The 14,015-nt window shown below is 39.6% G+C and overlaps 2 protein-coding genes across 2 annotated transcripts; one reads left to right on the top strand and one right to left on the bottom strand.

Annotated features, from left to right (window-relative positions):
* Window positions 1–1,602: 1,602 nt before the first annotated feature.
* Window positions 1,603–5,549, bottom strand: prr5a (proline rich 5a (renal)). Its single transcript, XM_079250080.1, has 9 exons — window positions 5,424–5,549; window positions 5,238–5,318; window positions 4,667–4,715; window positions 4,471–4,528; window positions 4,285–4,376; window positions 4,024–4,164; window positions 2,650–2,785; window positions 2,291–2,566; window positions 1,603–2,173 (listed from the first exon to the last, which is right to left on the bottom strand). The coding sequence occupies exons 1-9, from the start codon at window positions 5,525–5,527 to the stop codon at window positions 1,905–1,907; spliced, it is 1,206 nt and encodes a 401-aa protein (XP_079106206.1). The 5' UTR covers window positions 5,528–5,549; the 3' UTR covers window positions 1,603–1,904.
* Window positions 5,550–11,741: 6,192 nt separating this feature from the next.
* Window positions 11,742–14,008, top strand: rad52 (RAD52 homolog, DNA repair protein; the record flags this gene model as incomplete). The annotated part of the gene is made up of 5 exons (XM_079246712.1): window positions 11,742–11,789; window positions 13,313–13,414; window positions 13,587–13,680; window positions 13,759–13,826; window positions 13,940–14,008. Coding segments are annotated over 5 exons (381 nt in total), but the record flags the coding sequence as incomplete, so codon positions are not given.
* Between the last annotated feature and the right edge of the window lie 7 nt (window positions 14,009–14,015).

Here is a 14,015-nt window from a genome sequence, read left to right as displayed (position 1 = left end):
TCTGGAAGTAACCAAATATTCTTGAGTCTTCACACTTTTTTGTTGTTGTTGTTTTATGATTTTTAGAGACAGTTTTGTTGCAGACTAGTGAAACTACCCCATCTTAACATCTGAAAGGGTTTGCCTCACTGAAATACTCCTCTCATAACCAGTTATGTTACTGGCCTGCAACCATTTGGACCAATTACCAGTCAAATACTTCTCCAGTTGTTTTTTTTTAAACAACCAGTAATCTTCCCAGTGATGTGCTGCCACTGTTCCAACTTCTTGGAGTTGTGTTGCTGCCATCAAATTTAAAATGAACTAATATTTTCAATAAAATAGTAAAAGGTCTCAGTTTTAATGTCCATGTTATTGTTCTATCGGGAATAAAATTTGGGTTTATTGCATAATGTGGAATTACAGATCATTGCATTTTGTTATTTATATTTTATACAGCTTCCCAACTTTTCAGAATTGGGTTATATCAGGAAAATAAATAAAAATAAAAAAGCTTCACAGTTTCTGGGTCTGATTTCATGACTTTAAAACCATGTTTTAGCTTAAATAAAAACTACATCTTGCAGCAGCTAGCTACAGATCATGTTCTCCACTTAATAAATCTAATTTCAATCTTCTTAAAATAAAAAATAAAAAAAAAATTTGACTTATTACTGAAATGCTTTTATTTTTACAGGGCTAGTGTAAGAAATTAATACAAAGTACAACTCCATAGACATCATAGATTGTCAAAAAAGTAAAGTACAAAACCCTTGAGGTAAAACATCATTGAAAAAGAGTCCGTTAAAAAGCCCTTATTAAAATTTCCATTCTTTTCCAGAGAAATGCTCACTTTACAGTATCTAGCTGTCCTAAAAAATATGAGCTTTAATTTACACATTAGTGGTGTTGCAAAATACAGTGTGAGACAACATTCGGTTTAAATGTTCATGTCTTTCTCAAATGTAAACAACAAACATCGTCACATTCCTCCAACTTTGAAGCCAATGCTGGGAAGAAAATGCTGTCACAAGGAAGAAAACTTTGCTTTAAACACTGAGTGCTGCTGTGAGAGCAGAGCAGCTTTTCACCACCAAGCAGCACAGAACAAAGCAGAGACTAAAGATATAAACGGAAAGATATAAAAAATGAAAGATTTAAAATGACATTTTAAAACATGTTTGTGGCAGAAGTAAAAAAAAAAATAGTTGTGTAAAAAAACATTCTTATTTTCTTATCCTCAGTGGGAGATATTCTACATTAATGTTATTTTCCTCATTGTCAATAAATCCCATAAAATAACCAAAAAGACCAACAATGTCCTAGTTTATCTCTCGGTACTCTGTCTTCTCAACCTTCACACTGAGGGTGATGCTTTAGATGCTTACAGACGTATAGTTGCATTTATAAATAAGAGAAAGAACTCACTAATACTTAATTTATTTGGACTACTGGAAATTGCTAGTCGGGCACTACTTTCAGCTGTGGATTAATACACAACTGATTCTCCTTTAGCAAGGACGGTGTCCACAAAGTAAGACGGATAAAAGTGCAGCTGACTCAGCAGTAAAACAAATCAGGCTTTGACTACAGAGGCGATGCTAATACAATTATTTAATTGTAGATTTTGTTCTTTTTGTCTATTTTTTTTAAAGAGCAGCACATTTTCAGTCCTGTTCTATAAGTACCTCTTCAAGTTTTGCTGGACGCGCAAGATTTTTTCTGAGCTGCTAAATATAGATTTCACAAAAAACTCAAATGTTTTTAATGCACCTGTGAAGTCTCTCTGAAGAAATGGAAAATCTTCAGATTAAAGATAGAAAAAAAAAAAAAAAGAAAATGGTACCCATTTATTAAAATTTCTTCTCATTTTCTCCCTAAATATTTCCATACAAACTCTGCGTGGGTCCCTAAAGGCACCACAGTCACACGGTGCTCTGCCTGCTCTCACGGCTAAGCCCCATTGCTTCTGAAGAGTGAGGTGGAAAATCAATAAATATCCCATCTGAGCTTGAGTCTGCAGACTCTAGAACTTGTCCAATTATGGTTTCCGGGCTGGATGATTCACTGGGTGGCGTGGAGGAGGTGCCCTTACTGAGATCAGTCATTGTTGTTGTGGCCTCTGTGCCATGGAGAGCTCCTGAGGAATGAAGGATGGAGGGAGACGAGAGGGGCAAGTCCATGGCATGGGCTCCTGCATATACAATACATATGAAAGGGGACAAACCTGGCTTATTATGGATTCTTACTCCACATTTTCTCATTAAAAGCATGAAAATTACAGAGATATTTATGTTAAAACTGATCATACCGTTGAACTGAGATCCCACACACAGTCTGTTGGAGGAGGCGGACAGTTCAGACCCCGGAGCCAGGTCAGAGTAGGCCAGTCCTTGTTCTTCCAGGCATGATATAATCTCACAAGCTGAGTGGCGCCGAATTCCTCCACTGCTAACCGAGCTGGCATCTGGGTCATATTCCGCCACAGGGGTCAGCAGCAGGGGAATATTGTAGCTTTTAGATCGTACCACAGGGTTCTTAGATGGCTGGTCGGCTGACTTGGGCCAGCCCCATGGTAAACGGTGATCTGGAAGGAAACAAAGGAGGGTTTTGTTGAGATGTGACTCTCCTTAGATTCCAAGACTCGTAATTACTCCGCTTCTGACTCACCCAGAACACAGCAATGATCTTCAGTATCATCTCCAGAGTAAAGCCCATGGGTTCCCAGGTAGGGTGAGACCACCTTCTGAACCAGAGACTCCAACCTTAAGTAGTCCTCATTTACACCACGTGGTTCATGGACCCCCTGAACAACAATAAACGCATCAAAAATTTAATTTGTATTTGTGATTTTTTTTAATATTAATTTATTTTGCATTAAAATGATGCAGTAGTTTCATTATTTAAAAAAACTTAATTATCAGAATAAACTTATATTTGACAATAACAGTGTTCTGTATAAAAAATGTTAGATGTTAAACCTTTTATTTCTATTAATGAAACTTGGTTCAAGGATTTTTTTTTTTTGCTTAAAACTATCGACTGAACCTAAACATGAACTTAGAGATGTTCAATTTTTTTTTTTAAACAGATCTCTAATATACGTATTTTGTCCAGCTCTTAACTTCTGATATCGATATTAACTGATACTGATATTTTTGGAGCGAGTTGTGACAACAAATATATCTGGAAAACTATACATGACATCTCTCACATTTTGTCATTTTGAGTTGGAGGAGGTGTAGTTGCAGAGTTTGGCAAAAGTAAAAAATGGCGCCGATGATTTCCATTACTGCATTTTAATACCGATATCGGCCAGTAATGGGGGCGGCATGGTGGTGTAGAGATTAACACGGTGGCCTCACAGCTGGTTCGATCTTCGGCTGGAGTAAGGTTCAAACAGTGGCCTTTCTGTGTGGAGTTTGCATGTCCTCCGCGTGTACTTCCTCCCACCATCCAAAGACATGCATGTTAGGTTAACTGGTTACTCTAAATTATCCCTAGATGTGTGTGTGTGTGTGAACGTGATGGACCGGTGACCTGTCCAGGGTGTACTCTGCCTCTCGCTCTGTAATTGCTGGGATACACTCCAGCTTCCCTGCGATCCTTAATCAGACTAAGCACTTCGGAAAATGAATGAATGAATGAATGATTTGGTTAATAATATTTGACATCGCTACGTGCAACAGAATTTTTTTTTTTTTTTAAATATGAACATATTGCATATAAAGTAAATCTTTGGCTGTGTTAATCACTGAATTTATACTCATGATTATTTATATGGTGTGCTTTAATATAATTCAGAAAGTAAATATATCTTAATTATAAATAACCAGGGTTTATGAAAATGAAAAAGTCTCTTACAGCTACTGCTTTCTTACATGTATGATTTAGAAGTAACACCGATCTTACAGATACTCAGCGTTACACGTTTCTCAGCAAGCTTATCACATGTAACTAACTGAAACATGCAAAGCTAAAAAAGAATCATGATGGTGCTAACTTTCTGCAGGTATAAAGTTTGACTTTCTATCTGCAGCCCACCTGTAGAATGAGCAGCATCTGTGTCACAGAGGGGGGAACGCGGGCCCTCGGGCGGGACAGGGCATCCTCCAGCTTTACGCTCAGGACTATGGTGTTCCTGAAGTGAAGCAGGGCCAGCTGTCTGACAGAAGGCTCCTTACCCTGCAGGGAACAGCGATGCAAGCAGCTACAACGTACAACTTCAAAGAAAAGCCTGGAAATCCTTTTTTAAAAAAATGCTGCAAAAACAACAGCAGGCTGACTCTTTGAACGGTTTTGCACCTGAACTGGGTGGAAGATGGCCTGCAGCATGGACAGAACATCACAGAAGAAGAAGTCCCAGGTCTCTGCCAGAGAGTCGAGCAACTTCTGACCTGCATGAATCACAGAGGTTGGTTGATTAAAGCGTAAGTCACCAGTGCCTTCCAGTGAAACCAGGTTTCAGGCAACGCATGAAGTCAGACCTACCTTCATAAAACCTTATTTTGTCCCGGAGGATGACCATGCCTTTTGTAAGCAGCTGGTTCTGTGAAAAAAGATGTTTATAATTATGAGATGAAGTGGTGTGATGCAGTAAATGTATCAGTCTGATAACACAGCAGACGTCATGCAAATTACACTGTTAGAAAAGATAAATGATCATAATTATAAAGATCATGCTTACTTGGAGATACTCTGTGAAGAAGGACCCCAGCTCGGTCTTTAATAGATGTCTGAAAAAAATAAATATTTCAAATTAGTTTCCTTTCTAAACTCTATATGAATAATTATTGTATGTAAATGTATAAAAATTGTGTTTGCAAACAAATAAAAACAAACTCAATAACTGGTGATTTTGCAGCTTCACAGCAAAACACAAGATGTAAACCAGTTCATATGTGTTTTTCTTTAAATTCAGATCTTTCTGTGCTGCTGGAGAAATGTGTGTCAACCACATTGTGGCATTTTTTTGCACATGGAAATATGTTAACTGAGCTAAAGCGGAGGCAGATTGAAATGACGGGTCTGGTTTAGAAAGATAATGAGATACTTGGCCTGACCACATGGCTCCTCAGGCCCACAAACACTTCACACACTAACAAAGTCATTCACAAGAAAACATTCAGTCAGCAGCAAACCCTGGACAGTCAGTAATTATACAAATTATATCACCAAATGACATAAACAGTTCAAAAGAGAGACGCAGGCTCTTTTCAGTGTGTTTGTGTGTCTGATCTGTAGCTGTTCAAACATACCGGACACCTTCATTCAGCATGTAAAGTTCGTTGTCAGCCAAACCCTTCTTCTGGAACACTGCTATGACAGCGTTGTGGATGCTGCAACACAAAACACAAACTACCCCTTTAATATTGTGCAGAACACAACATTTTATTCTCATATGCAATGATTTTCACTGATCGCCGTGACTGCTTCAGGTGTACCTGTTCCAGGTGGCGTTGGCTCCCGCCCTCTTCTGCTTCTCCCCTCTGTCCTCTGGTGAACTCTTCTCACTCTTCCCCAGCTCGCTGAGGCTTGGAGAGCTCATTAACTTCAGCCGGTGTAAAGTCCTCATGAGGTAAATATGAAGTGGAGGACAGTGGAAAGAAGAGAAACAAGGTCAGGCAGTGAGCTGACATACACGGGGAGGAAACACGAGGAGGAGATGGCTGGAGGGGAGAGGGGAACTTAAGCAGCGGAAAACTACAAAAGAAAGAGAAGCCGGTGGCTGAGGAGGAGAGAAGTAGGCCAGAGTGGCGCGTGGTGAGAAGGGACAGCGCGTTAAGAGCAGGATGGGTGGAGCCCAGCTGGGAGGTAGACCACAGTGCCACTGCGACGCCCGAGATCTCAGAACAGCAGGAAACAATAACACATGCGCTGCTGGGGGAGGGGGGGGGGGCATACTCTTCCTCCCTCTCAGCCTCTCTGCCAGTACAATACAACCATTGATGCAAACAAATATTTATGCAGAGCACAGATGCCAGAGGAAAATGCAGGGTAAGCAAGGCCGAAGCGGCTGTTGTGCTGGTGACTGTACTGAAAAGTGGAGGAGGAAATCGTCTGGTTTATTGACAACAGAAAGAAGGACAGGAAGTGGGAACACAATACGGGCCAATGAAGGAGGTTTTCCTGCTCTTCCACAGCTGGACATGAGCAGCTGGAAAGAAGCAGGAAAACAAAATAGTACAAGGACCGGGACAGGAACTTAACCAATAATGGACATTTGACACTTTTAACATCACTGCTAATTTTCTTTCTTACTTAAATCATGATTACATGCGATATTACGGCTATAAAGCGATATCTTCTTTTAGGTGTTGACTTACACATTTGTGCACCTCTGGCAGCCAATTTTCAGCTCATTTATGACAGTTTACACCAATAATAGTTCAAGATGTGTATAAAGATGAAGCGAAGTAAAGAACGTTGACCCCAAAGAGGCTGAATCTTTCAGAAGCGAAAGCGTGCGGGCAAATAGTTTAATGCCTTTTAATGTAAACCAGAAAACAAAACAAGGGGGGGAGCCAGGTCTTTCATCATCTATGCAATAATAAATCTTAAGAGACAAAGTTTTCTATACAAAGGGAATAAATGGAAATCTAACACTGATGCCCTCCGGCAGCCCTGCAATAAACACTGTAAACCTTTGTGGGTGTAAACAAAAGTTGTGGGCTGAAATTGTATCTGACCGCTTGATTTATTGCTCTCCATATATGGGACGCTCGCTTTAAAAGATGTGATTCTCCAATTCCTAATTTATTTCAGGAGCACAGATGTAGCCTAATTGTAATTTATAGCACGTACTTTAGTGGAGTCATAAAATATGCTCTGAATTGAAATGATAGTTAAGGAGAAAAAAAAAACTTGGTTCGCATAGTTTCAGGAGGGAATTTTGAAAGTGGTGTGATGAGTTAAAACCCACGCTGTCCTGAGAGTCTCTGCTGACAGCACACCAGTATACAACAGACCCCCTCTCACACCCACACCAGGGCTGAAAAACATGGAAAGTAAAGAAATGAGTCAATCAAAAATCCCAGCAGGAGCTCGTCATCACAAGGCCAGCATGTGTTTGCAGGGAAAGCTCGGCTGCTTAATGAAATCATCCGGGAGGAGAGACAGTGTGAAATTTTTTTTGTGAATGCTTATTAATATTTCATGCATCTCCCATGATGCTGCATGTTGTGAAATGCTAATCCCAGGAACTGAGCCCTACCTCCTGATTGGGTGCTCGCTGCTGCTGTCCATATCAGGGCTCGGGGGAGGGGCCGAGAAGGTGCTGAAGTTGAGGGAGAGGGGTCTGGGGGAGGTCCTGGAGGCGTGCCTCCGCCGGAGTCCATCAAGCATCTGAACACAGGAAGAGAAATGATGGCAAAATGGTCGATCAGGCAGCTCTGTGAGGCATTTCTCAGACAAACGCAGTGAATTAATGACAGAAATCAGTCACATAAAGAGAAGAACACACTCCAACAGCCACAAGAGAAAGTCAAACCACACATTTCTAATCTCCTTCCAGTAATTGGGGTTTTCTTTCCTCCTTATGATTTCAACACCACAGGAGTGTTTTGCAATCACACTTCAACATTCAGCCTCACCACATCCACACACATCAGAGGACAAGAAAGAGGAAATGCATGTGTGTACACGTATCAGTGTGTGAGTGCATTGTTCCTGTATTAGTTTGGAGTGTGGCCTGACAGTTACAGTGCAATGGGGTGTCTCCCTTTACTGAAACATACTGTACATTAAAAAAGGCACCATCCTCTGGTCGGAGAGGAGAACAGCAGTCTGGGTTGTCGCTTCAAACAAAGACAGCCTCCGTCACTGCCACACTGGATCTTTTTAGTGGTTAAAAAAAAAAGAAATGTTGGCGTGTGTGTGTGTGATCAAAATGACTGAACTGCGATTTCATATGATCACACCTCAGTAGGAAACACAGACTACACACACTGCAACAGAAAGTGCCATGCCACGCCAGTCTGGGCATTTCTGCTTTTGTACCCCCTCCTCCTCCTCCTCCTCCTTGTCTGTTGGGGACGACTACAGTCTGATTAGATCAATACTTTATTATAATCATAATTATTATTAATTCAAATGAGGCCGTTTTTCTATTAAGAGACGTGGATGTAAAAATGGTGTTTTTTTTTAATCGACCTTAGATGATCAATCAATAAGATCAACCGCGCCATGAAGAGTCCACGTTTATCCTAGAGGGAGGAATGTGAACGTGGAGCTTTTCTGTTTATCTGTACCTGTATGAACAGAGAATGAAGCTGCCAGAGTAAACAAACCCGCAGCTGGATGGACACACACACGGGGCAGCGCAGCTGCTTTAAAAAAAACCCACAAACTGTATCATAATGGCCACAAAGTTGCCGTGTGTGTCATGCTCCTCAGTCCGCCCACAGAAAGCCTCCTGCCTGCACTCACCGTTCCTGTTTCTTGTCGCGTCGCTCCCGGTGGGGATGAAGGCGGTCATATAGGACCGCGAGGAAGCGTTTGCTGTCGGGGTTCAACAGCGGGGGGCTTCTCTACCGTTCCCCGCCGGTGTGCGCATCATCTCGGACATCAGGCGGAGAGAGGGTCCGAGCGGCGGTGCGGCGGAGAGGGACTCATTCATGAAGCAAGAACCACCTCTCTCTCTCTCTCTCTCTCTCTCTCTCTCTCTCTCTCTCTCTCTCTCTCTCTCTCTGTGTGTGTGTGTGTGTTGGCTTTGGCTCGTCCCCGCTTTGTTTTGACGAGATGCGAAAGCGAACCCGGACGCGGCCACGAGCTGGCACGTGGACGCGCTTTGTGGTTATCTATGATCAAATAAATAAAAATAAATAAAAGAGAGAGAGAGAGAGCTGAGGTTGGTGGTGGTTCCACTGTGTCACTCAGTTTGTTACTCTCTGGACAATTCACCCCATTCCTCTTCTGCAAGAAGCAGATAAACAAGGGAACGGAGTGTAGTACTGCAGTACAACACAACGTGCAGGTGTGCAGTCAGTGGTGCAAGACCGAGAGAGGCCTGCACGTGCCAAGTTGCCTGAGACTGGAAGAGGCCTATAAACGTGACATTAAACCAACAAAGAGGTAGAAAATACGGACTAACCACACAGAACCACATCTATACAGTTAAACACGCAGGGAGTCTGGACCATCTGTCAATGCTCTTTGCAGATAATCCCTTATTTCAACGATTTAAATAAATTAGACTCCTGTCAAATTCAAAAGCTTTTTACTAATATTTTTTATTTTATTGAATTTTTATTTTCAAAACCCCACATATGTTCTGCACCTCAGTATATGATTTATTTAGATATCATGTCCCTCCTGTTAGGCATGGTGTGACAGTTAATCTGTTGATACAGTAGAAAGACTCTTACTGGATCAAAGAGGCCCATGGTGTTTAGCTCAGACAGATAATAAGAGACAGAAAGAGGAAACAGTTTATTCTCCTTTATATTCAGATGATTGTTTTTTCATGTTTCATATCTGAAAACTATTTTGTAAAAATCTACACAAATCAGGAAAAGTACATGAAAGAAGGAGGTGGTTTAAACATTAAAATGATGGAGAGCAGAAAACAATTAAGACAATGTACATCCCTTCATGTATGTCAGGGGATTACTGAAGAACCTACTTCACACAAACAGAACAATAAAAATGTCAAAATGTAAAAAATTACTGCAGAAATATCTGATGTGAAAATATCTGATTAGAATAAAAATATCAAAACAAGTAAGATGCAAAGACCAAATCTTTTCCAAAAATGACCACAAAACACATAAAACAAAATACTCTCAAGGACTGCAAAGGAGTGACACAAACCGGTGAGCTGCAAAACACAAACACACACAAGTGCAACACAACCAAAGATACATGCAAAATGAAGAAACCATGACATAAAACTACTCAGTTATATCAATCTATAAATTTAGATTCCTAAAAAGTTGAAATTGTTTAAAATGTCATTAAAGATAAAGTGAAACGACTTGCAAATATCAAAAACTGACATGTCATCCCCCATATAACATAGACAATAATGCAGATGTTCAAATTTCATGAGAAATTTTAGCTAATTTCGAATTTGATGGCATCAGCAGCTGTAAAAAGTGGGAACATTGGCAACAAAAAGGTTGGAAAAGTAATTAGGACAGGTATAAAACAACTGAAGGAGCATTTATTAGATTAATTAGATTAATTACCAACAGGTCAGTAACATGACTGGTTATATAAGGAGCTCTGCAGAGTGGTTCAACAATCTGTAACAAACTATCTGAAAATTGCAGAACAATTTCAGAAAGTGTTTCTCAACATAATAATGTGAAGACTTTAAAGATCCCATCATCTATCATATCTAATATAACAAAAGATTCAGCAAACTAGGAGGAATCTCTTTGTGCTTGGACTAAGTTGGAAGGTCAAAAATTGGTTGTGCATGATCTTCAGGCCATTAGACAGCACTGCATTACAAGCAATCTGGGTGTTGAACAGGCTGTCTGCAGTCCAGATCTTTCATCAATAGAAAAACATAATTAAACAAGAGAGAGGAAACAAACATAAAGGCTTGTAGAGCAACAAATCTGGTATCAAGAATGGGACAACTCTAAAACTCCAGCAACAAGTTTCCTCACTTCCCAGATGTTTCCAGACCTTTAAATAAAGATGATACACACTGATAAACCTGTTAAAGTGTTTTTGAAAAGCATTGCTGTCATCAAATGCAAAATGAGTGAATAATTTAATATGTCAACATGCAATACGGTTTTTATATTTTTATTGGGGATTAAATAAGAGTTTATGGGAGTTACATTTAATTTTGTTTTTATTCACATTTTACGTAGCATCTCAACCTTTTCATATTTTGGGTTGTAAAACAAAAAATGTCAAATTATAGTTGGCAAATAACAACTATGTGATTCAGTTAATCAGATTTATTTTATTTGTCAATCAATTCAGTCCCTTGGGGGCCATTTTCCTGTAGGTTTTACATGTTTCCATGCACCAACAAATCTGACTCAAATGAAGTGATCACCGTGCAGAACTTGATTGGGTATTGGATTAATTTTATTGTAACCTGATGTGGAGAAGGGAAGCGACTAAAACCTGCAGTACGGTGGCCATCGAGGGACTGAATTATATAACCTCGCAGTTGGTTTGTGATGTGTTTGTGAGACTTTCGGACTCTTTGATGTATGTAGTGACTTGTAAAATTACAGCCAAAATTTACTGGTATTTCCCTGTTTTTTTGTTTGTTTGTTTGTTTTTTTACTTAACAATGTGAACTAAAATTGTCATAAGTTAAATTACCTACAGCCTACAGTAAGCTTTGTTTTTATTTCGATTTATTTTAGCTCAAAATGAAGGTCAGTCATGCTAAACTCCGTCTTGTTTTTTCCGACGCTTTTGAAGGCAGCACAGGCTCCTCCCCCTCCGACACTCAAAGCGGGAAGTTCAGATGGTCCAGTAAGTAAACGAAGCGACTTTTCGTTTGCAAATTTAGCGGAAAAAAAGAGAAAGAAAACACATTTTTAGTGTTTAAAGGGGTGAGCATATCTTTACTGTTTATGAATGAATCTAAAACGAAACTAAGACCTAATTAACGTTAACATGCATCGCTTGACCTGTTTGTGTGTACATCATTTGCTAGCTTCTTTTATGAATAATGGTAGCTTTAAGTAGGAGAATTCTCTTTTGTCGGTGGTCTGATGTAGACATTTATTGTGTTGTGTTTCGTTATTTTGCATGTGATTTGAATTCTACAGGACATCTTAGCAGACATGTCCAATGAGGAGAGGAGCGTTCCTGCATCCAGGTGTTTTGGCCAGGTAGGTACATTACAGATGTGCCGAGAAACATCCTTTAAAACTCCCGTCACTGACTTACACCTTTATATTAAGTTAAGGGTCAATTTGACCCATTTCAGTTTTTGTGATGAACAAACTACTGGTTAACCTTTCTTTTTCTTCATGAAATTGTGTGACTTTTCCTCTTCTGGGCTCATGAACTTTTGAGTGAAATTTGGAGACTTTGATGTGTTGAACATCTGTGCAGTGTTTGTATACAAAGATGATGTTGGGGGTCATTTTGAACCAGACACTTTAGTGAAGGTAAGTTGCTGATTAGAGTCAAAAAATGTCTCTTAAATGTACTTTAAATTTGATAGCTTATTTATGTTTTTAATGCTTTAGAATAGACATTCATACACAGACACTCAGGTGTGTCTTGGGGATAAACTTTCACTTTCTTTCCCCTGCCTGTACTGTAAGTCTGTGAAATGAAGATCCTTCCAGCAACAATGTCTCTGGAGACGTTTGACATAAAATCTTGAGTCATCTGATTTGACAATCGCGATACCAGAGCGAATTGACATGAAAGAGACAAGTTCGCTGCGATGTATGGGATAAATGAGTTGAAATTCTACCTTGTTGTACAATCTTGGTTTGCATGTTATTGTTGATGAACACCTAATTTCATTCAGGCGGCGCTGTCTTTTCAGACAGTACATGCCCGACAAGCCTGCCAAGTATGGCTTAAAAATATGGATAGCCTGTCATTCAAAATCTAGCTATGCATAAAATATGTAAGTAAGAAAGTCACCTGGTGGTGCATAACATCACATGTGACAACTTCTTTACATCCTACTGCCTTGGAGATGAACTTCGAAAGAGAAAGCTATATGTTTGTTATAGTCAGAAAAAACAAGCCAGAACTTGCAAGAATTACATCTGCAGAAAACACACAGTTACTGTCTGTCCATCATCTGGAGGACATTGAAAATGTCAAACTGAGAAAATCAGAGAAAATGGGGCAAGTTAAAAGTGTTTGTGAAGAGGGAAAAACAAAAATAGTTCTTAAATATGGTGTTGTAGTTAAAAGATTGTATTGAATGTCTCATTTCTAAATGTTTACATAATCTGAAAAAAAGTTGTTGTTGGTTGAACTAGATTTTTTTAATGTTGTAGATTTACACAGTGTGGGTCAAAAAGACCTGCAACATAACCAATGTGATTTTTTTTTTTTCCAACATAATACATGGGTTAAACCTTCAAGGGAGCAGAATTAAAATTGACTGACGTTTAGTGTTAGCCCTAAAAATTTTAATGGAGTTCTGAGTTTTAGTATTTAGACAGGAAAGAGTCATTTAAAAAAAATTTTTTTTTTTTGCGTGGAATTGGTCAATTTCAGTATGATGCTGACCACAGGGATCAACAGGAGAATGGCTGCAATGATCCCTCTTTGTGGACTTTTATTGATGGGCTCCTGCATTTTAAACAAACTCCATATGTAAAATGCACATATATTTAGGTGTTATTTTGCTTCTCTCTAACTGATTCTGCACTGTTGACAGTATATCTACACAGCTGAGGAGTACCAGGCTGTGCACAATGCCCTGCGACAGAAGCTGGGACCAGAGTACATCAGCACCAGAATAGCTGGAGGAGGACAGAAAGCAAGTTTTTTTCTTTCTCTACATCTTTGACAAGAAATATAAAACTTTCACTCTGAAATTTTGTCCTCACTGAAAACATATCCAACATAGAATACTGTTCTATTAGTCTATTAGTTTAGTTTGATTACAAACCACAGTTTGAAAGACGCCACTGTTCCTCTTCTTTTGACAGGTATGTTATATTGAAGGGCATCGCGTCATCAGCCTGGCTAATGAGATGTTTGGGTACAACGGATGGTCTCACTCCATTTCGCAGCAGAATGTCGGTATGACTTGTGTGACTCTAAAGGATCTGATTTTAACATCTTGAAGTCATAAAACAAATTGACTCCTTTCATTGTCAGACTTTGTAGACCTCATCAACGGCAAGTTTTATGTAGGAGTCAGCGCGTTTGTCAAAGTGCAGCTGAAGGTTGGATGAACATCTTTTGTCTTCAATTTGATTGTACATTTTTATTTTTGTTCCAGTTATCCAAAAGGCTTCTGCTCATGTCGTCTGCGTGAATGTGTGTCTTCTTCCTCCAGGATGGGTCGTTTCATGAGGATGTGGGATACGGAGTCAGTGAGGGGCTGAAGTCTAAAGCTTTGTCTCTGGAAAAAG

Source organism: Telmatherina bonti (genome assembly GCF_933228915.1).
Source record: "Telmatherina bonti genome assembly, chromosome: 2".
In the NCBI taxonomy this organism is placed as follows: domain Eukaryota; kingdom Metazoa; phylum Chordata; class Actinopteri; order Atheriniformes; family Telmatherinidae; genus Telmatherina; species Telmatherina bonti.
Note: the sequence above shows the minus strand (reverse complement) of the source record. Positions and strands in the feature narration are given on the sequence as shown.

Coding starts and splice junctions, on each gene's coding strand:
- prr5a (XM_079250080.1), bottom strand. CDS start 5,527: ATGAGCTCTCCAAGCCTCAGCGAGCTGGGGAAGAGTGAGAAGAGTTCA. Junction 4,716..5,237: donor ATGCTGAATGAAGGTGTCCG/GTATGTTTGAAC, acceptor TATTTTTTTCAG/ACATCTATTAAAGACCGAGC. Junction 4,165..4,284: donor CCATCTTCCACCCAGTTCAG/GTGCAAAACCGT, acceptor TGTTCCCTGCAG/GGTAAGGAGCCTTCTGTCAG.